This window comes from Aulonocara sp. 'chitande type north' Nkhata Bay, linkage group LG16 (genome assembly GCF_057382095.1).
Source record: "Aulonocara sp. 'chitande type north' Nkhata Bay isolate Kocher_YH1m ecotype deep benthic linkage group LG16, A_spYH_male_GT1.1, whole genome shotgun sequence".
In the NCBI taxonomy this organism is placed as follows: Eukaryota; Metazoa; Chordata; class Actinopteri; order Cichliformes; family Cichlidae; genus Aulonocara; species Aulonocara sp. 'chitande type north' Nkhata Bay.
Window position 1 is genome coordinate 40,922,195 of NC_141359.1, and position 24,761 is coordinate 40,946,955.

The following is a 24,761-nucleotide window of genomic DNA, read 5'->3' on the forward strand; positions in this document are numbered from 1 at the left end:
CACTAAGGCTTTGTGCTTCATGAGAAGTTGCGGTTTATTCATGTTGGGTTGGGACCTCATGAAATGATTTGGCTTCTTTTGTTTGCTAAGTTTGGCCTCATGATAGATGTGCCAGTCAATGAAGTTATCAGATGTTTGGTTTGTAGAACTGTATTACCTTGACCCAGGCTTCAGTGCCCTCCTCTTTGTGCTCCACCCAATAACCAATGATCTTGGAGCCTCCATCCTTCAGAGGAGGAATCCACTCCAGGTCCACTGTAGACTTTGTCCAGTCAGAAACCTTTGGGGTTGGAGGAGATGGCGGCGCTACAGGAGGAGACAGAGGTGGTTAATATTGTGTCCTTAAAACCTGTATGAATTCTAGTGATTTCAGAGTGTAATTCTTACTGATAGGGTCTCTGGCAAAGATGGGGTCAGTGGGAGGGCTGGCAAGTCCGGGCCCTGCGGCATTGATGGCAGAGACTCGGAATAGATACTGGGATCCCTCAACGAGTCCGCTCACCACAAACGACTCGCCCAGGCCCATGGGACGGATCGGGTCGCGGGTGACACGGGTCCAGCGTTTGCCAGTTGTCTCCTTGCGTTCCAGCCAGTAGCCAGTGATCGGGGACCCCCCATCGTCCTCAGGTTCTTCCCAGTTAACGGTCATGGAGTCCATGGTTACGCTGGTAACTGTCGGCTTTTCAACCTGACCAGGTGCAGCTGCAGGTGCGCAGACACATAGCATCAAAGGTTAGAGGATTAGAAGGCCTGATGCAGGTCGTACCCGTACATCTTTTACATTTTGATCCTCACTTTCACTTTTAAATAAGAACATTTGATTTGATAGTTTCGCATGACTTGTTAAAATCTCACAGCTATTATTGTGCTGATGGTTAAGAATGACTAAAAGATGGATTACTGCTTGGTATGTTTTCTGAGTGTCATCCTCTATTACAAAGCCCTCCTGCTGTCGTTTAGCATAACAATGCAACAGAAGATGTGAAAAGAATTATATTATTGCATGCTGTATATGAAGCTTCCTTAAACGTGACTGACTTTAAATCGACCCATTAATGGTTTCATAGCTTTGTTTGCTGCTGAGAGTCAGATGGTTAAACTCACTGTAGAGATTTCGGGCCACCTCGGGCTCACTGTCCAATGGCTCTCCGACTCCATACTTGTTCTGTGCCATAATGCGGAACACGTACTCATGTCCTTTCATCAAGTTCTCCACTGTCCAGATCCGCTCTTTCGGCTCACTGGTGACAGGCACCCAAGTCTTTCTGTTGGCCACCCGCCTCCAGATGACGTAGTTCGTGACTTTGGAGCCACCATCGTCCTTCGGCGGCAGCCAGGAAAGCGTGATCTTCTCAGCTCCAATCTCCTCAAACTTAATGGGAGCAGAGGGAGGACCGGGACGGCCTGCAGGCACACAAAATCAAGACTCAAATAATGCTGTGGAAATTATTCTGGTGAACGATAACTGTAATTCCAGCAATTTACTCCACCACACCGACTATCATGAAAATAAATAATTAATATGAAAGTTAAAATAAAACATGAGATATTTTAGATATATTTGCGGTGTGTTTTGTGATTGTACCGAGCACGTTGAGCCTCATCTCCTTGGAGGCCTTGCCAAGGCTGTTGGAAGCCACCAGCGTGTACAGGCCTGTGTCGGGACGTTTGCCCTGCTGGATGAGCAGTGTGCAGCTGTCGTCCGAAACAATCTTATTTATATGCTCGTCGTACTGAACCTCCACCTTTGCGTCGGACTTGTGGGGCGGAGCCTTGTACCAGGTGAGTGTAGGGAATGGACAGCCACGAATTTGGGCCACAATGCTAATGTCGGAGCCCTGCTCCACCTCCATGAACTCATTCAGCTCGATGGATGGAGCACCTGGAGGACGAAATAAAGGATTTGACAGTTATTTGCTTTTTAATTGCATTTTGGCAGCTTGTCTTTCTAGGTGGAAATCTAACACTGACGAAAGTAAATATGGGCAATACTCAAGGTAATGTCCATAAAATATTGGGCTTTGTTTATTTTATGAAAGGTACTGATAGTCATTACATACTGCTGTTGGGACACTGTAACTTGAGGTTAAAAAGGACATAATTTACAAACAGAACATCCAGCTCTGCATCCATCACATTTCACAGGTTAGCACCCATAAAATGACAAATATGACTAAAGTACTGAAGTGTACTGTTACTACACAGTGTAACTGCATATGTGCAGAGGTGCACGTTATGTAGGGTTTTAAGTGACAATATAAGGAGCTGTTGAACGGACTCAATACTGAACTGAAAATCAAACTCTGCAGCTCCACTGCCCATTTTATTAAATTTCTCTTACAGCTCTGGTCCTGGATGATGATTGGTCCAGCAGTAGATGAAGGTTGGCTGGGTCCGACTTCATTGTAAGCCATCACCCTGAACTCATACTCATCTCCCTCTGTAAGGTCCTCCACTTTAAAGCTGGTGGTGTCCACATCTCTCCTGTTGCACCTGGATGTAGCACAACATGGAGTTACAGCCAAAGCCAACACAACAGCAGCTCGAAAAGGTAAAGATGAGTCTCTATTGGCTTACAAAGAAAAAAAAAATCTTCCAGACCTGGGGCGCCTCTGTCAGTGCGCCCCAGGGCAGCTGTGGCTACAATGTAGCTTGCCATCGCCAGTGTGTGAATGTGTGTGTGAATGGGTGGATGACTGAATGTAGTGTGAAGCGCTTTGGGGTCCTTAGGGACTAGAAAAGCGCTATACAAATGCAGGCCATTTACCATTTACCATTTAACAGATTTAGGTCTGTAGTCAGAAAGTCAGAGTAAGTCCATACCACATGTTCTCAAATCGAGTCTCAGCAGAAACCAAGAGAGCAGATGTGTGAAGTTTTACCTCCTCCAGGACTCCTTCTGGGTGCCACTGCTGTCCCAGCAGAGGAGATCCACGCTGTAGTGGGTTACAGGTGAACCACCATCGTTCTTTGGAGCCTTCCAGGTCAGAGTTACTGTGCCCTTCCTGACGCTCTGGATCTTCAACCTTGTTGGAGGATCGGGAGGATCTGCAGACATTACAGACTGGTGTCAGATCACAAGCAGCCACGATGTACATAACACTTGTTTCATCAGGAGTAATGCTGCTGCTGATGAATGTCATTTCTGTCGTGATTTGATCAAATTCAGGATATACCCTTTTCTTCTATGATATAGTGCTCAAGATTAATTTTATTGATTTCAGTTGTGTCTGAAAAGTTAGTCTTGTTATCACATAACTAGTGTGTGGGTTAAAATTGAGTTTAGAGTCAGTCTAAACCAGGGGTGCCAAACTCAAATACACAGTGGGCCAAAATTCAAAACTGGAACAAAGTCGCGGGCTGACGTTAATATTTATTGAAATATATTTAATCCTCCAGATATAAGAATGAATCTTTTCTTTTGGACTCAAACACGCTTTGCTGAAAAACTGAATATGGAACAAGCAAAGCTTAATACTAAACAATATATATATTAGCTGTATGATACCAGCAGGCCAGCTCTGATAGTAATTTGGCATAGCTTCGTGGGCCAAATGTAAGTAGGCTGCCAGAGTTTGACACCTATGGTCTACACTATAAAATCAAATTACAGTGTACAGAAGCAATATTAATTTGTTCAGCAACACTTTGTTAGATGTTTGTTAAGGTCACATTGCTGTGAATAGTGTGCTTTTTCTGTGTATGTCTGACAGTATCATCTGCACATGCTCTGAACATCACGATACAAAAGTAGAAAACAGATAAGATAGTTTGGTTTATATTGGATTTGCACACTGTGTACAAACGGTAAGGTATTATGCTATACTAAAGGTTTCTGTGTATAAAACCCATCTGTTTAGATGAGCCAGAGCAGGAAACAATAGATGATAATAAAAATCGAACGTACGGATTGGATCTCTGGCCTTGGTCCTTTGAATGCTTGCGATGTAGGGGCCAAACCCAAAGCGGTTCTCAGCACGTACACGGAAAAAGTACTCCTGGCCTTCATTCAGATCTGGCACCACCAGAGACTGAGCAGCGCAGGCCGGGTTTACCTGGAAGAACAAGATCAGCGTCAAATACATGGGAGCAAAACAGTGTATAGCTTAATGTGCGTTATTCTGCAGGCTGTACCTTGGTCCATGCTTTTCCCTCTGCTGTTTTCTTTTCAATAAAGTAGCTCTTAACCCTCTCTCCTCCATCACACTCTGGGGGTTTCCAGGTGAGTCTGCATGTTCCCCTGGTCACGTCACTAATCTTCAGGTCTCTGGGAGGTCCGGGCAGGTCTGCCGGGTAACAATCAGTCAAAGACAGAGAGACTCAATGTTTTTTGGCATATTTTAAACTGCTAATTGGACATAATTAACTTAATTAACATATCCTTCTTTAATTTGTATATTTACTTCTATTGTAGTCATTACACACTTTGTAGCACCCTGCCAGGTGTGTCAGTGTGAAAAGCCTTACCGAGGACGCTGACTCTGACTTTGACCACTCTGTGTCCAGCAGGGCTCTCTGCGTTGATAATGTATCTGCCACTGTGGTTTAGTTTGCAGGCTGGGATCACAATCACTGAGGTTGTGTCGGTGGAATGGATCTGCGACAAGAATTTCACCCTCTCCTTAACACATTCAGCACTAACTTTGCTGAGCCATAATTCAGATTGCAAACCATAAAAACAGTAAAGTTTTTGTCTTCTAAGATTATCAGGGCTGAATAATCTTTCAAACCCTTCTTTAGAGGAATGAGCTGAATATATTTTAAAATATTAAAATATGTCATTTGGACAGAATATATGGACGTCTGACCTCTGAGTCAATCGGCAGAGTGTGTAGATCGTTCTTTTTCTCAGTCTCAGCCGTTCCATCGAAAGTCCAGGTGACTTTGGGGACGGGTCGGCCGGTGATGGTGGCAGGAATCTTAATGGTCGTTCCTGCTCTACAGTTTAGCAGGTCGTGAGCAGTCACATCGAGAGTCACCGTTGGCTCAACTGGAGAGAAAAAACATCGGAGGAATACATGCCTTCCTTGAGTTCATGACACACATGGCACACTGTCCTGTTTGATCCTGTCCTTAATGTAAGCTCTGCTTTTAAATCGGTATTGAATTATGCTGCACAAATCAGAATGAGAATATTAAACCTCTGGTGAAAATGAAAACATGTCTGTTATGTCCAGGTCTGTATTAAACAGAGGTTCTTATCTGTGTTTGTATCTCTTACTCAGGATGTCCTGAACCAGGATGTCACCAGTCCTAGCAGGCTCTGAGTTTCCAGCAGAGTTCACCGCGTAAATCTTGAACTTGCACTTCTTGCCTTCCTTCAGGTCAGGTACAGTGATTTCAGTGGAGGGGTGGAGCTTATCAGCAGGATTCACTCTCCTCCAATCAGGAGAGCCCTCCTCATGAACCTCTATAATGTAACCCTTGATTGGGCTCCCGCCATCTTTGTCCGGTGGGGTCCAGGTTAGAGTGACGCTGTTCTTGGTCTTGTCTTTAATTTCAGGATTTCCAGGTATGCTTGGAGGGTCTACGGAAGAAGAACGGAGGGGTCAGGCTGTCTAACTTGACTTTTTTATTTTACCTAATAATCCAATGTGCACATTTTGAACCTGAAGTGCTGTCTATCACCTAGAATGGTTTCGTGTGAGTTACCTAGTCTTGGAGATTTTAGCCATTGGTGTGTCTGCGTCCTTTCATTATTACAGAATGAAAAGGGAACTTTGGTTTTACTCATATGAAATCATCTAAATTAGAGCGCAAAAAAATAACCCAAAAATATAAAGCAGTGTTTTTATCCAAATCTCTGTCTTCCAGTCTAAATCTGAATCATGGATTAACAAAGCTGCTCTGGGGTCACTCACTGCATGGATCCACAGCAAAGCGGCACTCTGTGGCCTCGCTGGGCGGTCCAACACCAGCAGCATTGCAGGCTGAAATCCTGAACTGGTACTCTGTTCCTTCTATGAGCTTCAGCACGGTGTACTGCAGGCCTTTCACTGCCGGTTTGGTGACTGGAGCTCGGTTGACACGACCCCAGTACACAGCACCACGTTCCCTCTTCTCCAGCCAATATCCCTGGATGGTGGAACCACCGTTGTCCAGAGGGGGATCCCAAGTCACGGTCATTGTGGTCGCTGTAGCAGCAATAATTTTTGCATTACGTGGAGGTCCAGGAAGACCAAATGGATCCCGCAGCTGGACTTTCTCTGAGTCGCAGCCATCACTGATGCCATATTTGTTTTCAGCTTTGATCCTGAACTGGTAGCTACCATTCAAGTCCAGTTTGTACACCTGAAGAAGCAGGACACATTTTGTTCTTGATCAGGCATTAAGGATGAATAGCTGTTTGTGTAGGACTATTTTGATAATAATAACATTTCTAATAAAAACAGAAACGTTTCTTATTTGATTACTGGAATAGTTTTTAATGTTTTGACCTGTGTATTTGTCTGTAGACAAACTGCTTTTATCGTTAATACAACAAAATGATTCATTATTATTCATTTTGAATAAGTCTGTGTAGCATCCATGCTCTGCAGCCAAGTCTTACCCCATATCTCCTGTCAATGAGGTTGATGGTGAGAACATCAAAGTCAGACTTTTTCTTGCTTGCATCTCTGCGCTCAACAATGTAGTTAGTAATCTCGCTTCCTCCATTGTCTTCTGGAGCGTCCCAGGTCAGGTAGCACGAGTCTGCTTTGATGTCTGAGACCACGATGTTCCGTGGAGGAAGAGGACGGTCTGAAAATGCAGTGTTAAATTCATGTACAGCTCAGCAATTCGGGATGAAAAATAATGTTTAAATACTGCATATTTAACGTGAAACATTGGAAAAGATGCCGTGTTAAACACAAGCCATTAAAATTATACAAACAGAATTTTAGGTTTTACCGAGGATCTCGACTTTGATGATCTGCTGAGCTTTCCCGTGGCAGTTTTCAGCAACCAGCTTGTAGCTGCCTTTGTCCTGCCTTATGGTTTCTGGGATGGCGATCTTCGTCCTTATGGTTGTCCGGTCCACCTGAAGATAAAACAACTTAATTTGTTGAGGATCTAACTATTTCTAAAATCCAGAGTGCGAAGGGTCAGAGATCCGTTCATCCTCTGTAAAGCAGGATTTTGCTTTTATATTAACTGTGCCAATGATGAAACAGTAAAAAATGTTCTCCATTGCTCCAACATTCAACATGACAAATAGATACAAAGGAACAACAGTGTGGCTTAAATTCATTCGTCACACAAAAACATAGGCAAACGTACATGCATAAGTAAATAAATGTGGGAACTTCTTCCTGTGAAACCAGTAGCTCCACTGAATAATAATACCATAAAACTAAAACTAGTTCTGACCTCCTCAGTCTCCATCGTCATCTTCTCCTCATCGGTCTTCTCGATCACGACGTCATCCTTCATCCACTGCAGTGTCGGCAGAGGAAGTCCCCTCACTTCTGCTGGGATGTCGATGGCGGCGCCTTTCCTCACATTGATGGCGTTGCGCTTGATGAATTTCAAGATTGTAATGCTGGGAGCAACTTTGGCCAACAAAATTGGGAAATTGTGTCAAATCTTTATCAGCCTGACAAAAGTAAAGTATCATCATAACCTTTAGGCCCTTTCACATCAGATATGGCATGTGTTGCACTGACTGCTAACTAAAGCCAAGGGCCCAAAATTTGTGGGGCCTCTGCTTGGAAGTCTGTTTTTTGCAGCCACTCTACGTGTACTATAAACGTGCCTGCTTATCATTTCAAAACATCTCGTTGATTTGAAATCCTCTACGAGAGTTCGTGTTGTATTATGCTCAAATATTTCATAAAACATGCATCACTTATTCATAAAGAAGAAAGCTTTGTAACTATCCCGACTAGTGAAGAGTGTGTCCTTTCCACAACACTGCCTTCCTCCTGAGGTCCGCAGAGCTGTTGAAGGCTTAAAGGCTCGAACTCAAGCGCACAGAATCTTTTCCTTCATATTGTGCTTGAACTTTGCGCAGCTATACGCTTTATTTCTATTGGTTTTGCACATGTGAATGTGATAGGACCTTAAGACTTTGAACATACTCTCATCATCCTGGATCTTGACGGTGATTCTTTTGGATGGATCTCCTTCTCCAACCTCGTTCACGGCTTTGACACGGAAGTCATACTCCTGGTTCTCCGACAGGTTCTCAATGGTTCCACAGCACTCAGTGAAGATCTTGCGGTTGGCCACTTCAAACTCGGTGCTGTCAGACCTCATCTTCTCCACATAGTATCCTCTGATGGGGCTGCCACCATCAGTGCGAGGAGGCTGCCAGGCCAGAGTGATGGTGTTCTTGCTTCTGTTGGTGTAGTGCAGTTTCTCTGGGGCAGATGGTGTACCTGCAACATTTTGAAAGAATTTAGCCATCACTGAAAAAATTGGATCATCAGGCCACTGAATTTTTCATCAGGCTTAATTAATGCCCTAAAGTGTGAGCTAACAGCAGCATCAAGACATATTTGGTAAGCTCACCTTTTGGATCCTCAGCTAAGATGGGACCCAGGTCTGCTGGAAGTCCATCACCATACTTGTTCCTGGCAATGACTCTGAAATCATACTGCTCGCCAGCCAGCAGGCCTTGGACATCACACTTGCAGGATGCAGTCTCAATGGGCTGGCGGAAGAGCTTCATATTGGCATCCTTCTTTAGCACCTCATAACCAATGATATCGCTGCCACCATTATCCACGGGGTCAGACCAGGTGAGGACGATGTTCTTCTTGGTAACTGTAACAGCCTTCAAGTCAACCACCGGCCCAGGAACATCTGCAGGAACCAGGAAAAATATTTCATGTGAACATAACAGTTTTTATCACATAATTTAGATTTCAACAGTAAAGTCTGATCTGAAGTCAGTTCTATCGTTCCCTTCAAAGACCACAACGTGCTTCTGGATTGCAAAAGAAAAAAATGCACATTTGTGTTCTGAGTTCAAAAAGCAAGTTTATTAGTCCTAAAATAACTGAATTTATGTAACACTAACCCATAACATCCACTCTTGTCTCGGCGGTCTTGCTCCCACTGCTGTTGGTGCCGGTGATCTGGTACTTTCCGTGATCTGCCCTCACAGCCTTCTTGATGAACAATGTACTGTTCTTCCCCACGGTCTCCACAATCATCCTCTCTTTGTCGATTTCAGCCTCATCTTTGGCCCATTTTACCTCCGGCTGGGGTCGACCACGGACCACAGCAGGAAGCCTCAGAGACTCGCCGGCCCTAATCATGACGCCGTTCTTCACAGAGTCATCGAAATCCACAACAGGAGATTCTGCAGGACACAAGCCGTTAATCAGAACTGGAAAGCCATCTGTTTTGTGAGGCACAGTTATAAACACTGTCCCACATTAAAAATGCATATGTAAAAGTGCATCTTGCCCCTGTAATAGAACTTCTGGTACCTTGGGGCTCTTTGACGGTAACGGGTTCAGTAACACCAGGAGCTCCTGGGCCTGCGTCATTGACTGCAAGAACCCGGATATAATAATCTGCTCCCTCAGTGAGGCCGGTCACAGTGTACGTCAGCTCTTTACACCTGAACTCGGTGCTGCGGCTCCAGTCTTTCTCTCCGGCCAGAACCTGTGACAAGAGCACAAGAGTTTGACCACGTCCACATCCATGATTCTTAAGAAAGACCCACAGTTGGAGATTTACTGATTATTAAATGTGTAATTCAAGGAGGTTACTTCACAGAGTTTTTCAGACCTTCTCAACGTGGTATCCCAGGATGTCTCCACCACCATTGTACAGCGGGGGCTTCCACGCCACAACAACAGAGTCCTTCCCGGTGTCCACGATCCATGGAATTGGTGGACCAGGAGGCACTGAGTGGAAGAGTGGAACAATGATAGGCTGCACTTGGTCTTTACTGTTACACAATCAAGTTCTTCCTTCAGCAGCATATATGCAGTTTTCTCTATTTATGAGAAATGTGTCATTCATAATTTTGATAATTAAAAAGACTAAAATAATTTCTTGTCGATGAAGATTTTGAAGATTTAATAAAGTTTGCAGGACAACTTTTGAAACATCTTTATCGGTCATAAGAATGTGTTAACTTTACTCATCTCAGGTGTGATGACTAGAAAGAAGTAGATCAAACCAAAAAATCTGATGCTACACTTAAGAAAATGTGAGCTTTCTCTTTGAAGTTCTCTTTTGGTATTGCACTCACGGATTTCATCCATGGCGACAATGCGATCGGTCGGATCACTGAAGGGCCCGGGGCCAGCCAGATTCTCAGCACAGACCCTGAAGATGTAGGTCAAGCCCTCCATCAGGCCAGTCACCTTCACCTCGAGAGAGTTGAGGAGGGCTCGGTTGACTCTGGTCCAGTGTTTGCTGTTCACCTCCTTCCTCTCGATCCAGTAACCCAGGATGGGGCTTCCATTGTCCTTTGGCTCATGCCAGGAGATGTGCGCGGTGCTTGCCGTCACCTCGTGGACTCTGGGAGTGTTGGGAGCATCAGGAGGACCTGAGCACAAAGGAGAATATAGGTGACTTTATATTTAACGGTCTTTGCACATTTGACGAACACAGGGAAGAGATGTCTTCATTGTTACCTTCACAATATGGCCATAAGGTTGTGCCATATTGTGCCAGAGTCAAACAATGTTGCTGGTTGTATAAAGAAAAACAACTGCTTTAACATATCATTTGTTTTAACAGAAACTAAAAGTCAGTTTATGTCAATCATGTTAAATTGTTTCCATATTTTTTAACTTCACTATAACCTGTAACTGATCATTAAAAATTGAATTAATGAGTATTTTAAGGATGTATTTAACTTTTAGTATTTAAAAATGGATAATGTGAAATATTGTCTGGATGCACACTCAGTCATCCAGCTAGTAAATCCCAAAAGGTTGATTCTGTTCACCTGGATTTTTTCAGTGCGAGAAACGTTTCATCATCATCAGGTGACCTGAGGTCTCCAACCTTATAAACAGCACATTTGTACAATGACTGAAACCAGCACCAATGGACTGTGATCAGTTTATGATCATTAATATGCATTGACAATCGATCAACAACCACTGATCAACAGCCACTGATCCATGGCCATGAGTCCCATTCACAGAGAGCTGGGGAATGGCTGCAATCACAGCATGTAAGATGGTGACAGATGGACACTTACACCCTGGATTTTGTTGAGAAGGTGAGAGATGCCATCATGGAGGCAGATCAAACCATGGTCTCGTATGATGTTACATCTCTCTTCACTTGTGTGCCAGTCACTGAAGCACCGGAGGTAGTTCATAAGAGATTACAGGATGACCCCAACCTCAGCAACAGGATCAATCTCAGCATCGACCAAGTGTGTTTGTGATAGGTTTGTCTAGCACAGACCTATTGCTGGTACGAGACAATTCTACTACAACAGCAAAAACAAGTCACCAGAGCTCTTTGTATGATGACGTGCACGAGGGAGATGCCCGAGACGAGCGCTTATATATTTCTAAGCATAAATGACAATCCAACAATATAAACCTAAGAGTTTGCTTTTGGAACTGTGTCTTCATTCCACCTACTTCACATACAAGAGTCAGTGCTACAGGCAGAAACATGGGTGCCATGGGCTCCCAGTTTCACCCATCGTGGCCAATTTGTACATGGAAGAAGTGGAAAAGAGGGCTTTGCTATCCTACCCTGGAACACCACCAAGCCATTGGTTCAGGTATGTGGATGACACCGGGGTGAAAATCAAAGATCAGGATGTACCACATTTCACGGATCACATTAACTCGGTGGACCGACACATCAAATTCACCAGGGAGGATATGAACAGTGGCAGGTTAGCCTTCTTAGACTGTGAGATTTCCATCAGTAATGGGGGACATCTAAAAGCTGACGTGTACCGTAAACCTGCACATACGGATCAGTATCTAAGGTTTGATTCTCATCATCCACTGGAGCACAAACTGGGCGTCATCAGGACGCTACAACACAGAGCGAACACCATCCCCACTGACACAGCAGCCAGGGAGGCAGAAGAACATCAAGAAGGCCCTGAGTAAGTGTGGTTATCCCAGCTGGACTTTTGTCAAAGAAAGCTCCAGCCGATCCAGGAGAGAAGGACAACCGTTTAGGAGGAGGCCATTTACTTAAAAGGGAAAGACCATCTCTGAATCGAGGAGGGGCCTAAGTGTCCATCTGTCTCCATCTTACAATGCTGTGATTGCAGCCATTCCTCAACTCTCTGTGAGTGGGACTCATGGCCATCGATCAATGGTTGTTCAATGATCATGTCAAATTGTATATTAATGATCAGTGAACTGACCTCCCAGCCCATTGTTCCTTCAGTGGGCTGGTTTCAGTCATTATGCAAATGTACTGTTTATAAGATTGAGACCTGCAGTCAGCTGAGACTGAAGACGTCACCTGGATGAGTGACAAAATGTTTCTCCCGCTGAAATGTCCAGATGAACAGAATCAACCTTTGCGGAACGGAAAAAATTACTTATAATTGAAAGCACAAAATGTTGAATACATGAAATAATTAAAAATAAAAGCTAAACAGATTTATAAATAACACACTGATTTTATTTACATACTGCATAGATGCTTATTTTCATATGTGACATAGAACATGTTTTAAAGAAATACCAGTAACTGCAGTAATTCAGACATTTTTGCATCTGTTAATAAATGCAAATTATTCTTACAAAATATAAAGAATCAATTTTAAGAAATTTGTGTATTTTTTATATTTTTAAAGTCCAAAATACGTTATTGTGACACCGTTAAATTACCACTAAATTACATTAAAAAAAAGGAGGTATAATTACTTTTGAAGTTTGTTTGTTTTTTTACAGCTGATTGTTATCAGTCATCACAGTCTTTATTATTTTTATGCTTTTACTCACTGAACTGGTTCTTGGCGACGAGTGGTTCGGAGATGCACGGTGGACCACAGCCATACTTGTTTTCAGCAGTGACTCTGAAGATGTACTCCTTCCCTTCGATGAGCTTGGTGACGGGGCAGCTGGTGCCCTTCAGGGTAGAAGTGACGGTGATCCAGCCAGTCTCGTCCTTCTTGTTGTCTTTCTTCTCCAGAATGTAGTTCAGGATCTCGCTGCCACCATCATCCTCAGGAGGCTCCCAGTTACAGATGACCGACGTGTTCCTGATCTCATCAAAGGTGAAGTTAATCGGAGCACCAGGTTTGTCTGCAATACAAGACAGTCAAGCCAATGTTTAATCTCAATGGCATTTTGGAAATGAATAATTGTTTAACTCTGCTAGCGGCTCTGTAGTAAACATGTTTGCCTAATCAAGATTGTTGAGGTTTTCTCTTTGATATTGCACTCCCTACCTGAAAAGTGGTTTGAGCCGACTGTTGTTAAGAATTGGTTCTATAAGAAAAAACTCTGAACTGAAGTCAATTTCTGAATCAAACTTGGGAGAAGAAAGAATCCCAGGTAGGCTTATGTCAGAAACACTGTGCCAAAGTTAAATATGTGGATCTGTTGTGATTCCTTGCATATAATGGAGAAGCTCACAGACGCTTTTAACTGTGTGAATATACCAGTTATGAAATCTAATCATGTGGCCTCCAGTTAATCGGTAAACTTTATTACCTAGGACGTTGACGACGCAGGAAGCGGTGGCAACACCATGTGTGTTTTCCACCTTGATAGTGAAGCTGCCGTGATCGGTTCTGACGGCATCACGGATCATCAGTGCAGATTGTCCCTTCTTGGTCTGGTCTATACCCAGACGCTCACGCAGGGGAGTCACAAACTCCTCCTCTGGTTCTGGAACCTGCAGCAAGAAATCAGAAAGGTTGAAACACTTGAAACATTCAGGACTTTCAGATGTCTCAGTGAAGACACAAACCTTGGCTTTGGTCTTCTTCTTCTTGATAACAGGAATGAACTTCTTGGTGGGCTCTTTGGTGACATCCTCATCATTTCTCAGCCAGGTGACTTTGGGATATGGGGAGCCAGAGATGTAGGCGTCAATGCAGATTTCCTCACCTTTCTTGATGCAGAGCCCAGATTGAACACGGGCGTGCAGGGTGACCTTGGGTTTTTCTGCAAGGAATGAACGATTTTGACATGTTAGCTCCAACATAAATACACATTTACTTGTGACAGTCACTGATGTTAGCGCATTTGACTTTCACACACCAACAGGGTCTGCAGCCTTGATGGGCTGTGAGCTGCGTGACGGCTCGCTGACTCCGGCAGCATTCTCAGCTCTGACCCTGAACTGGTACTCCATGTCCTCCTTTAGGCCCATCACCACGTAGGAGAAACCAGGGACCAGGCTTGGTGTGACCCTCTCGTAGCGGTCGCCGTCCTTCTCGATCTTCTCTATGATGTAGCCCTGGATGGGACAGCCGCCATCGTAGTCTGGAGCCTTCCAGGTGACTGTGATGGACTTGGACGTTGGGTCATGAGCCTCCACTTGGATGGGTGGGTCTGGTTTCTCTGTGCAATCAATATTAACAACAGAGTCAATGTCTGATGTTTTGATGTTCCAGTTGTTTATGCCTCATATTTTAGGAGTTACACTTGATCTGCTTGGACCCCCTGTCAGTTGTCCTGTATCAGAATCACCTGACTAAATCGGTCCTCATTTTTGTATTGACGGGACAGTTTATGAAGATCATTTCACTTGCAGCATAGTTTGGAAAGTATTCATGTGCTTTTTCAGACTAAACTTTATCTGAAATGGTAATGTTAATGCTCAAAGCAATAAAACAGATTTTAGTTGTTGAACATAAAATGAAACTTACGTTTTATTTCCTCTATAATGACCGGGTTTTGTAACTCCAGATATTGTCCCGCTCCGACCTTGTTGACAGCTTTCACCCTGAAGTAGTACTCACAGTTGACAAAGAGATCTTTGACAGTACTTGTTAGGACATTTTCTCCTGACATAACAGGCATGTAAGTCTTTTTGGACGCTTCACGGCGCTCCAGGGTATAGCTGACAATGGGGGTGCCGCCATCATCCTCTGGAGCTTCCCAGCTGACCTTGCAGCTGTTCTTGGTGACGTCACTGGAGGTGATAGTTTTACACTGACCAGGGAGTCCTACACGGTTTGGGAAAGAAGCAAAACTGTTTAAGAAGATTGCTGCAGAGTGTCTGTGTCTGATAGTGAATAGTGAGTCTGCTTGAGGACTTTTAGACTAAGAATGGATCTAAATCCAAACTTGGAAATTGTTGGTGGTAAACTTTAAATTTGGTTTGCAGAGGACACCATCGCTGAACGGCATATTAACAGCGTTATATGTCCTAAGCATCGAATCGCCTTACCGATGACTTTGACATTGACGGTTCCAGTGGCAGTTCCCAGACTGTTTTCCAGAGTGATGGCATAGGCGCCAGCATCACCGCGGCTGCACTTGAGCAGCTCCAGGTGGGCGCTGTTCATCTCCACTGTCAGGGAGAGCCGGTCACCGGCCTTACACTCCACAGTGTCCTTCTGCCAAACCATCTTGGGTGTCGGGATTGCCCTGTAGGGAATATTCAGGTGCAGCTTCTCACCTTCAACCACTATCACGTCCTTTGCTTCCAAATCCATGGTTGGAGCACCTTGTGAGAAGAACACAGGATTATTACTTAGATTTGTATTATCGGTGCTTTAAGTTCACTTCTTCTGAAGTTCTAAAGTTGAATTCCGTCCTTGCTTACAGTCAGGATCTTTGGTGGCGACCTTATCAGAGACATCAGAGGGATCACTGACTCCGACAGAGTTGATGGCCCGAACCCTAATGACATACTTTTTCTCAGGTTTGATTCCATCATCTATCCTGAAATTTAGCTCCTTGATGGGTCTGCTGTTGACCCTGAGCCACTTTAGTTCTGGACGGGCTTCTGCCACCTCCACATGGTACCCAGTGATAGGACAACCCCCGTCCTTGACCGGAGGCTTCCAGGTGACATTGATGTGCTCCCTGCTGGCATCAGGGATGACCACTTCAAGTGGAGGTGATGGTGCACCTGGAGAGGAAGGAGGTTTCATGCATTTATCTGCAGAAAGTCAACAACTTTTTGTCCTTATTTTATTATTGTTGGGGTTATTTTGGGGGGATATCCCTGCTTAAATACACTGAGCACCAAAAGAATAAAGAAATACAGTTAAAAGTATCTTACTGGTTGGATCTTCAATGGTGAGAATCACGGTGGGTTCACTTGGATCTCCAACTCCAGCCTCGTTCTCAGCTCTGACCTGGAACTGCACTTCTGAACCTTCATCAACATCCGTTACCTTGAACTGAGTCTTTCTGTCCGGAGTTTTGCAGCACTTCAGCCAGCGAGTTCCCACCTTTTCTTTCTTCTCAATCACATACCTGTTAGGCAGATGGTGTTTGTCAAGTACAGCTCTTGAACAGTATGAGATAAACCACGTCTTTTGTCTCACTTTAGAGTTCTCTTACTGAAAGCCTGAATGCGCTGCTTTATGGAAAAACCCACCAAAAAGTGTCCTATAATTGTTCTCGTCTGAATGGCTTTACAGCAGTTTGTCTTACTTTGTTATTGGTCTTCCACCATCGCTATTGGGAGGTTCCCACTTCAGCTCCACGTGTCTCTTGGTGACTTCCACCACTGTCAGTGCATAAGGAGGTCCAGGAGTTGCTGGAGAAAAAGTGAAAAGCATTAACACGTAGAGATAGTGGTTCCTTGGGTTTCACAAAGAAGTAAATTAAAAGGGGAAGACCAATGCTGACTTAAAAAACTCACTAAAAGTGTCCTTGGCAAGAACGGCATCCTCCAGCTCGCAAAATTCACCCATCCCAACGGCATTCTCTGCAGCAACCCGGAACACATACAGCGATCCTTCGTTGAGAGGGGTAACCGTATACTTCTGTTCCTTGACGGTGGTATCGACAGTCTGCCACGCCTTCCGCCTCACGTCCCTCTTTTCAACCACGTAGTTGGTGATGGGTGAGCCGCCATCACTGCTGGGAGGCTGCCACTTTAGGTCTGCGTTAATTTTGGTGATGTTCGCCACCTCCAGCCACTGAGGAGCTGATGGAGGATCTATTGAAGCAAACACAAAGACTTTTACTTTAAAAAATTAAATTCAAGGTCGTATGGTTTTCCAAATGAAAACAACTCTTGATAGCTTATATTTTATAGTCTATAACCTCTACAGACGTCATTTGCTGCCCACTGCTCACACTGGTATCAACTTACAGAGTCTCTCCTTGCAGACCACGGGGTCGCTGGGCTCACTGGGCTCGCTCTCACCAGCCTTATTGACGGCCCTGACTCTGAAAGAGTATTCTTGCTTTTCTATTAGACCCTTCAGCTGATGCTCAGTCTGAGGAACATCCTCTGCAATCTTGATCCATTCCTCGCTTCCAGCCTTCTGGAACTCAATGATGTAGCCTTCAATCTTAGCCCCACCATCGTGCTCTGGACGAGTCCATCCTAACAGGGCTGAGGTCTTGGCAATGTCCCTGATGACAGGTTTACCAGGAGCCCATGGAGGATCTGAAGAAGAGTTATATGAATACTTTTATTTCCTGATCTTTGTGCTGTGCTTTGCAATAAGGAAATTATAATCTTGATACCACAACATCTGACTCAGCCTAAGTAGATTGACTGACATGTGACATACCAATAGGATCTTTGATGAGGATGGGATCAGTCTCTGCACTTGGGTTTCCAGGTCCAGCTAGATTTTCAGCCAGAACACGGAAGCGGTACTTCTTCTTGGCGGTGAGACCCTTTACCCTGCAGCCCAAAATTCAAAGTTAGAAACATGCTTGACAAAAAAATGGTCCACACTGTTAGCTGAAGGACTTTCACCATCACTCCTGCCACTTGTACCTTCAGGTACTTAGTTACCTGAATGTTGTGTCCGTGATGGGTAGTTTGTTACATCTGATCCACTTGTCACTCTCCGGATCTAACTTCTCAATCCAGTATCCAGTGATGGGGCTACCGCCATCCTCGTCAGGCTCTAACCAGGTCAGAGTGACAGCGTCCTTGGCGATGTCAGAGGGAGTGATTCTGGTTGGGGGACCCGGAGGATCTGAAACAGATGAAAAATAAAAGGATTTATCTACGGTTCACCTGCACAGGCTGGAAATAAATCACCGGAGAGTAGTATAAAACAACGTACCGAAGGAATACTTGGCAGTGATTGGCACATGCTCTGCAGGTTCACCAATGCCATACTGGTTCTCAGCACTGACCCTGAAAATGTACTCTTTCAATGCTGTGAGCTTGGTGGCCTTGAAGGTGGTGTGCTTCACCGTGGCTGACAGCTTGACCCACTCCTCCTTGTCAGTCTGACGACTTTCCACAATGTAGTTGGTGATGGGAGACCCACCATCATCTCTGGGAGGGTTCCAGGCCAGGACGCAGGATTCGTTGGTGATTTCAGAGATATCTAAAGCAGCTGGAGGGCCCGGTTTATCTAAAGAGGAGGGGCCAAAATTAAAATCATAACCAAGATAATGGTAATGCAAGACATCTGGAGGTGCCACAACTGCTTAGCAGGCTCGGCGATATAGGATAACCCTATAAAATGGTCTGTCCAGTATGTTATGCTAAGATTATTTTCATATCTTTAATCAAAAAAGGAGATGCTTTTCCCATTTTCTGACTAACTTAAAATCACCTGGTAGCATGAAAATCCTGTAGCTGTAAGGAACTCTAGGATTTCTACAGTAAAGGAAGTTTACTCTCATGTTTTCATTGCCATCACAGCTATCATTTGTCTTCTACGATAAGAAATCAGCTTTTGTACCCAGGATGTTGACATCAATAGTGGCAGTGGCTCGTCCACAGGCATTGACTGCCTCAATGATGTAGGTGGCGGTGTCTCCTCTGGTGGTGTTGTCAATGGAAACCTTCGAGTGTCCTGGCTGGGTGTCGATGGCAATGCGGTTATCAGCCCGCAGGACCACGTCTGCTTTGGTCCACTTCACCCGGGGATCGGGCTTCCCTTTCACATCTGCAGGAAGCTCAATCTTGCTGCCAGCTCTGGTGGTTAATCCAGCCAGCAACTTCACATCGAGCTGGATCTCAGGAGGTTCTGTAGGAATTTTTAAACATAGTCACAGTTGTCCCAACTTCATTACTGTGTTTCATTTCAATTTGTGCTTCTATAAATATATGTTCATTTCAGTTTCCCCTCGATAACTCACAACTGTCCAATATTTAATTTTACATGCAATAACCCAAACTGTAAATACATAACACCATTTATTTATGTATTTAATTCCTCTTTTCCCCAGATTTGTATATTTGTACATTAAATATATATTTTTTTTCCTTTTTTCTAAATACTGTTCATGCAAAACTGTGTATTCTCGGCAGATATGTGCCATACTGCATTTTATTTGGCTGAACTATATATAATTTTGCTTATTTAAGCCAATTAGTTATAAAATTGTTCTGCTTTAACAAATGAATTTCCACCTTTTGGAGAAATGAAATGTGTCTTATATTATATTATCACAACTATGCCTGAAACCTTGATGGTAATATCCTTAAAATCCACACATTCTCACTTATTCTTTTATTTGTCATAAGAAAGATTTGCTCCTGTATCACTGAGAGATGCTGCACATTTCTGAGTGAGTCTGCAGAATCCATTACAAAAATAAATTATACTGCTGCACTTTTTGTGCAGTGTGTGGCTGCAGCGTCATGTGACTGTCTGGAAGAGCACAACCCGTCCTACCCTTAGCGTCCACAGCTTGGATCTCATCGGTAGCCCTGCAAGGTCGGCTGGCTCCCAGCTTGTTAAAAGCTCTGACTCTGTAGGCGTACCACTGGCCCTCGACCAGGCCGGTAACCTGGAACCTGTGAGTTCAAATCATATAATATATCCAGCTGTACCAAAATAAAGACAGGACACTAATAACGTGTGGCCCAAAAAACTTAACCGGCAGTTACAAGTTCTTAAGTCTTACTTGAGTTCAGGGAGGGGATCACCGCAGGGTTCCCACTTGTCTGTACCACGCTGGCACTTGTCCACCACGTAGCCTTTAATATGGGCACCACCATCGTATTTTGGAGGCTCCCAGGACAGGAAAATGGACTTGGCACTCTTATCGCGCCACTTAAGGTTCTCAGGTGGATCAGGTACAGCTGCAGGAGAAAATACGTGAACGTGAAACAGGTGAGATTCTAGTTATCTGTCAGTTTCTCCACTCAAAGACAATTAATTTCACATGAAGTGTAAAAACACTCACTTGCAGGAGAAGAGACATTGATGGGCTCATCGATGTAGGCTGGCTCTCCAGGTCCGCACTTGTTGCATGCAGAGACGCTGAACAGATACTCCTTTCCTTCAATCACGTCTGTTACCGTGTGCTCCAGGTCAAGGACGCCAGCAGCCACCTGGAAAAATGTCACTGTCACTGCTGAGCAAATAAACTCAGACCTGGGTAGACTTCTGGGTCTGTGAACATTATTTCACACTGTGGAAGTGATGTTTTCTGTTTTTAAAAATAAAAAAGCCAACATGTCACATGCCATGTTTGAGCCAGGCCCTGAAACCTAACAACACTGCTGCTAACAATAACAATAACTTTATTTATAAAGCGCTTTCAAACAAAGTGCTGTACAGCGATTTGAAAATAAAGAGATAAATAAATAAAAGTGATACATAGCAACACAAGTTAAAAACATAAGCAGAGTTAAAAATGATAAACATTTAAAAAACTAATAGGCAAAGAATTAAGACCTGTAGGATAGGCTGAACAAGTGTGTCTTCAACTTAGCTTTAAAACCCTCCACAGAGCAGCCTGCCTAATATCTTGAGGGAGGTTGTTCCACAAAAACAGGGCACGAAAAGAAAAAGCACGCTCCCCAACTGTCTTTTTTCTGGCTTTAGGAACCTTTGGAAGGCCAGAGTCCTGAGATGGGAGCGCACGAGATGGAACATACAGTGGGGCAAAAAAGTATTTAGTCAGCCACCGATTGTGCAAGTTCCCCCACCTAAAATGATGACAGAGGTCAGTAATTTGCACCAGAGGTACACTTCAACTGTGAGAGACAGAATGTGAAAAAAAAATCCATGAATCCACATGGTAGGATTTGTAAAGAATTTATTCATAAATCAGGGTGGAAAATAAGTATTTGGTCAATAACAAAAATACAACTCAATACTTTGTAACAGAACCTTTGTTGGCAATAACAGAGGTCAAACGTTTACTATAGGTCTTTACCAGGTTTGCACACACAGTAGCTGGTATTTTGGCCCATTCCTCCATGCAGATCTTCTCGAGAGCAGTGATGTTTTGGGGCTGTCGCCGAGCAACACGGACTTTCAACTCCCGCCACAGATTTTCTATGGGGTTGAGGTCTGGAGACTGGCTAGGCCACTCCAGGACTTTCAAATGCTTCTTACGGAGCCACTCCTTTGTTGCCCGGGCGGTGTGTTTTGGATCATTGTCATGTTGGAAGACCCAGCCTCGTTTCATCTTCAAAGTTCTCACTGATGGAAGGAGGTTTTGGCTCAAAATCTCACGATACATGGCCCCATTCATTCTGTCCTTAACACGGATCAGTCGTCCTGTCCCCTTGGCAGAAAAACAGCCCCATAGCATGATGTTTCCACCCCCATGCTTCACAGTAGGTATGGTGTTCTTGGGATGCAACTCAGTATTCTTCTTCCTCCAAACACGACGAGTTGAGTTTATACCAAAAAGTTCTACTTTGGTTTCATCTGACCACATGACATTCTCCCAATCCTCTGCTGTATCATCCATGTGCTCTCTGGCAAACTTCAGACGGGCCTGGACGTGCACTGGCTTCAGCAGCGGAACACGTCTGGCACTGCGGGATTTGATTCCCTGCCGTTGTAGTGTGTTACTGATGGTGACCTTTGTTACTTTGGTCCCAGCTCTCTGCAGGTCATTCACCAGGTCCCCCCGTGTGGTTCTGGGATCTTTGCTCACCGTTCTCATGATCATTTTGACCCCACGGGATGAGATCTTGCGTGGAGCCCCAGATCGAGGGAGATTATCAGTGGTCTTGTATGTCTTCCATTTTCTGATGATTGCTCCCACAGTTGATTTTTTCACACCAAGCTGCTTGCCTATTGTAGATTCACTCTTCCCAGTCTGGTGCAGGTCTACAATACTTTTCCTGGTGTCCTTCGAGAGCTCTTTGGTCTTGGCCATGGCGGAGTTTGGAGTCTGACTGTTTGAGGCTGTGGACAGGTGTCTTTTATACAGATGATGAGTTCAAACAGGTGCCATTCATACAGGTAACGAGTGGGGGACAGAAAAGCGTCTTACAGAAGACGTTACAGGTCTGTGAGAGCCAGAGATTTTCCTTGTTTGAGGTGACCAAATACTTATTTTCCACCCTGATTTACCAATAAATTCTTTACAAATCCTACCATGTGGATTCATGGATTTTTTTTTTCACATTCTGTCTCTCACAGTTGAAGTGTACCTCTGGTGCAAATTACTGACCTCTGTCATCATTTTAGGTGGGGGAACTTGCACAATCGGTGGCTGACTAAATACTTTTTTGCCCCACTGTAAAGGTGCAAAAGATTAGAGAGGTATGAAGGTGCCAAACCAGTGAAAGCCTCGTAGGTGAGCAGCTTAGAATCTGCTCGAATGTGCTCAAATTTTCCAGTTTTAGTTAAAAAGCAAGCAGCTGCATTTTGCACCATCTGAAAACCTCTAAAACTTTTCGTTGGTAGCTCAGAAAGGAGCTGCACATTCATGTATTATTTTTAGAAGGCGGTTACTTTTTCACACAAAACCAGGTAATTCACTCAGTTTACATTTTGTGATGAGCTGAAATATTTTTATTACGTACAGCGCCAAAGATGACATTACTGAAATGAGCTGAAAGTACCTTGGCCCATGTCTTGCGAGAAACTTCTCTCTTCTCAATCTGATAGTGTGTCACTGGACTTCCTCCATCGTGTTCAGGTGCCTCCCACATCAAGTGGACATGTTGACGGGTCACTTCAGCCACTTTGAAGTCCTTCGGAGCACTGGGGCATGCTGGGAAAATAAGATGAAAAAGACTTCCATCAGTTTTCTTCTTTTGGGTTTGTTTCTAGATGATTTGGGGGTAACAGACGTCTCTGTACCACAATAAAATGAGCTGTCTATTAAAATAAGCACCATCATTGCTAAACTTGATCACATGGTCATGGGTTCTTACCGATGACGTTGACATCAATATCTCCAGAGACAGAGGATACGTCGTTCTCCAGCTGCAGGGTGTAGATGCCTTTGTCTGGACGAACACTAGGAGATATCGTCAGTTCCGTGTGCGTAGGCTTCGTCACCATGGAGACACGCTCATCCGCTGGGGTCAGCTCCTTCTCGCCAAAGGTCCACTTGGCCACAGGGGTTGGGTATCCAGTAATGGGAACTCTAATTGTTAGAGGCTGAGGAACAATCACCTCCAGGCCTTTCCTGAAGCCACTCAGATCAAAGGTTGGACCAACTGCCAAGAGAGAAACATTTGGTTGTGAAAGCACATCCAGTGAACTACTTGGATTTATAAAGAAGAAGTGGTTGGTTGAGTTTATGCTTGTTGCACGCACAATGAGGATCATCGGCAAGCAGTGGTCCCAGCTGCTCGGCTGGATCGGAGACACCGGCGGCATTCTCAGCGCAAACTCTGTAGAGGTACTTCTGACCAGGTTTTAGTCCAGACACCTGAAGAAAACAACAAAACAATCCAGACCAGGAAGAAAAATGTAACTGCGCTGAGGTTGAATCAGAATAAAGGCAGACTCTTCAGGTTGGCTGCATACCCGGTAGGAGAGGTCAGGACACAGTCTGGCGTTGCAGCGGAGCCACTTGTCAGAGCCGTCCTCACATTTCTCAATGATGTATCCTGTAATCATGCTGCCACCGTTGTTTATGGGCGTCTCCCAGGTCAACGTGACTGCTGTCTTGATTTGGTCACTAAAGTTCAGGTTCAGAGGTGGGCTCGGCCTCTCTGTGGGCACAAGACATGAGCAAAATCAGACTGTTTGATATTTCTACACAGGACTTAGATAGAAACATTGAGAGTGAGCTCACCGATGGGATCCATGATCTTGACGGGGTTGGTGGCAGCACTGGGCCTGCCGATGCCAGCCTTGTTCTCTGCTCGGACTCTAAAGATGTACTCCTTGTACTCCACCACGTCGTTCAGCATAGCCAAGCGGTCATTGGCAGCACAGACTAAGGCTGCCTCCCACTTAACAGATGTTCTGTCACGGAGCTCAATCACATAAGCAGTGATCTCAGAGCCACCGTCAAACTTGGGGGGCTCCCAAGTGATGGTGGCACCAAACTTGTTCACTGACTCTACTGCAACATTTTCAGGAGCATCTGGAACATCTAAAGTTAGGAAACAAAAATGTGACGGACATGATTAGGACGAGTGTGGAGATGGGGTTAGGATTAGTGGAGCGGGGATCTCGGGGTGTTGCTTACCAAACTTGTTTTTGGCCTGGACGGCATCTTCGGTTGCAACAGCGGGTCCGCTGCCAACTCTGTTTCGAGCACAGACTCTGAAGAGGTAAAAGGATTCCTTCTGCAGGCCACTGACACAGTACTCTGGAGTGTCAGCACGGTCTGTAGCCACAGTCCAGGTCTTGCGCTTCACATCCCGTCTTTCTACAACATAGGCGATAATCTTGCTGCCACCGTCATTCTCCGGTTCCTCCCAGGCCAAACTGACCTCGCCATCAACAGTGTCAACCACTCTCAGGTTCTTGATGGGTCCCGGTACATCTGGAAAACCACCAGGACAACACTCAGAAACTCTGGTGATATCCTCCGACAGAGGACTGAGCA

At 44.6% G+C, this 24,761-nt stretch overlaps 1 protein-coding gene across 1 annotated transcript in view; it reads right to left on the reverse strand.

The window, feature by feature from the left end:
* The window catches only part of LOC147312152 (titin-like), a 175,449-nt gene that overhangs the window by 66,950 nt on the left and 83,738 nt on the right, over positions 1-24,761 (reverse strand). Inside the window, exons 129-173 of the mRNA XM_086267313.1 lie at positions 24,399-24,698; positions 24,000-24,302; positions 23,729-23,916; positions 23,516-23,630; positions 23,128-23,415; positions 22,813-22,964; positions 20,187-20,334; positions 19,905-20,082; positions 19,673-19,794; positions 18,734-19,021; positions 18,104-18,400; positions 17,827-18,013; positions 17,597-17,712; positions 17,170-17,469; positions 16,714-17,013; positions 16,503-16,608; positions 16,126-16,322; positions 15,664-15,972; positions 15,286-15,564; positions 14,762-15,061; positions 14,151-14,453; positions 13,858-14,054; positions 13,599-13,782; positions 12,885-13,187; positions 10,193-10,492; positions 9,724-9,842; positions 9,420-9,597; positions 9,005-9,289; positions 8,494-8,787; positions 8,061-8,360; positions 7,351-7,532; positions 6,892-7,021; positions 6,551-6,741; positions 5,862-6,291; positions 5,222-5,527; positions 4,809-4,990; positions 4,468-4,597; positions 4,135-4,286; positions 3,908-4,055; positions 2,883-3,048; positions 2,342-2,493; positions 1,586-1,882; positions 1,105-1,404; positions 388-702; positions 158-306 (exon numbers count right to left, since the gene is read on the reverse strand). Of these exons, the coding sequence (XP_086123439.1) occupies positions 158-306; positions 388-702; positions 1,105-1,404; positions 1,586-1,882; positions 2,342-2,493; positions 2,883-3,048; positions 3,908-4,055; positions 4,135-4,286; positions 4,468-4,597; positions 4,809-4,990; positions 5,222-5,527; positions 5,862-6,291; positions 6,551-6,741; positions 6,892-7,021; positions 7,351-7,532; positions 8,061-8,360; positions 8,494-8,787; positions 9,005-9,289; positions 9,420-9,597; positions 9,724-9,842; positions 10,193-10,492; positions 12,885-13,187; positions 13,599-13,782; positions 13,858-14,054; positions 14,151-14,453; positions 14,762-15,061; positions 15,286-15,564; positions 15,664-15,972; positions 16,126-16,322; positions 16,503-16,608; positions 16,714-17,013; positions 17,170-17,469; positions 17,597-17,712; positions 17,827-18,013; positions 18,104-18,400; positions 18,734-19,021; positions 19,673-19,794; positions 19,905-20,082; positions 20,187-20,334; positions 22,813-22,964; positions 23,128-23,415; positions 23,516-23,630; positions 23,729-23,916; positions 24,000-24,302; positions 24,399-24,698 (10,166 nt within the window). The remainder of the gene's footprint in view (positions 1-157; positions 307-387; positions 703-1,104; positions 1,405-1,585; positions 1,883-2,341; positions 2,494-2,882; positions 3,049-3,907; positions 4,056-4,134; positions 4,287-4,467; positions 4,598-4,808; positions 4,991-5,221; positions 5,528-5,861; positions 6,292-6,550; positions 6,742-6,891; positions 7,022-7,350; positions 7,533-8,060; positions 8,361-8,493; positions 8,788-9,004; positions 9,290-9,419; positions 9,598-9,723; positions 9,843-10,192; positions 10,493-12,884; positions 13,188-13,598; positions 13,783-13,857; positions 14,055-14,150; positions 14,454-14,761; positions 15,062-15,285; positions 15,565-15,663; positions 15,973-16,125; positions 16,323-16,502; positions 16,609-16,713; positions 17,014-17,169; positions 17,470-17,596; positions 17,713-17,826; positions 18,014-18,103; positions 18,401-18,733; positions 19,022-19,672; positions 19,795-19,904; positions 20,083-20,186; positions 20,335-22,812; positions 22,965-23,127; positions 23,416-23,515; positions 23,631-23,728; positions 23,917-23,999; positions 24,303-24,398; positions 24,699-24,761) is intronic.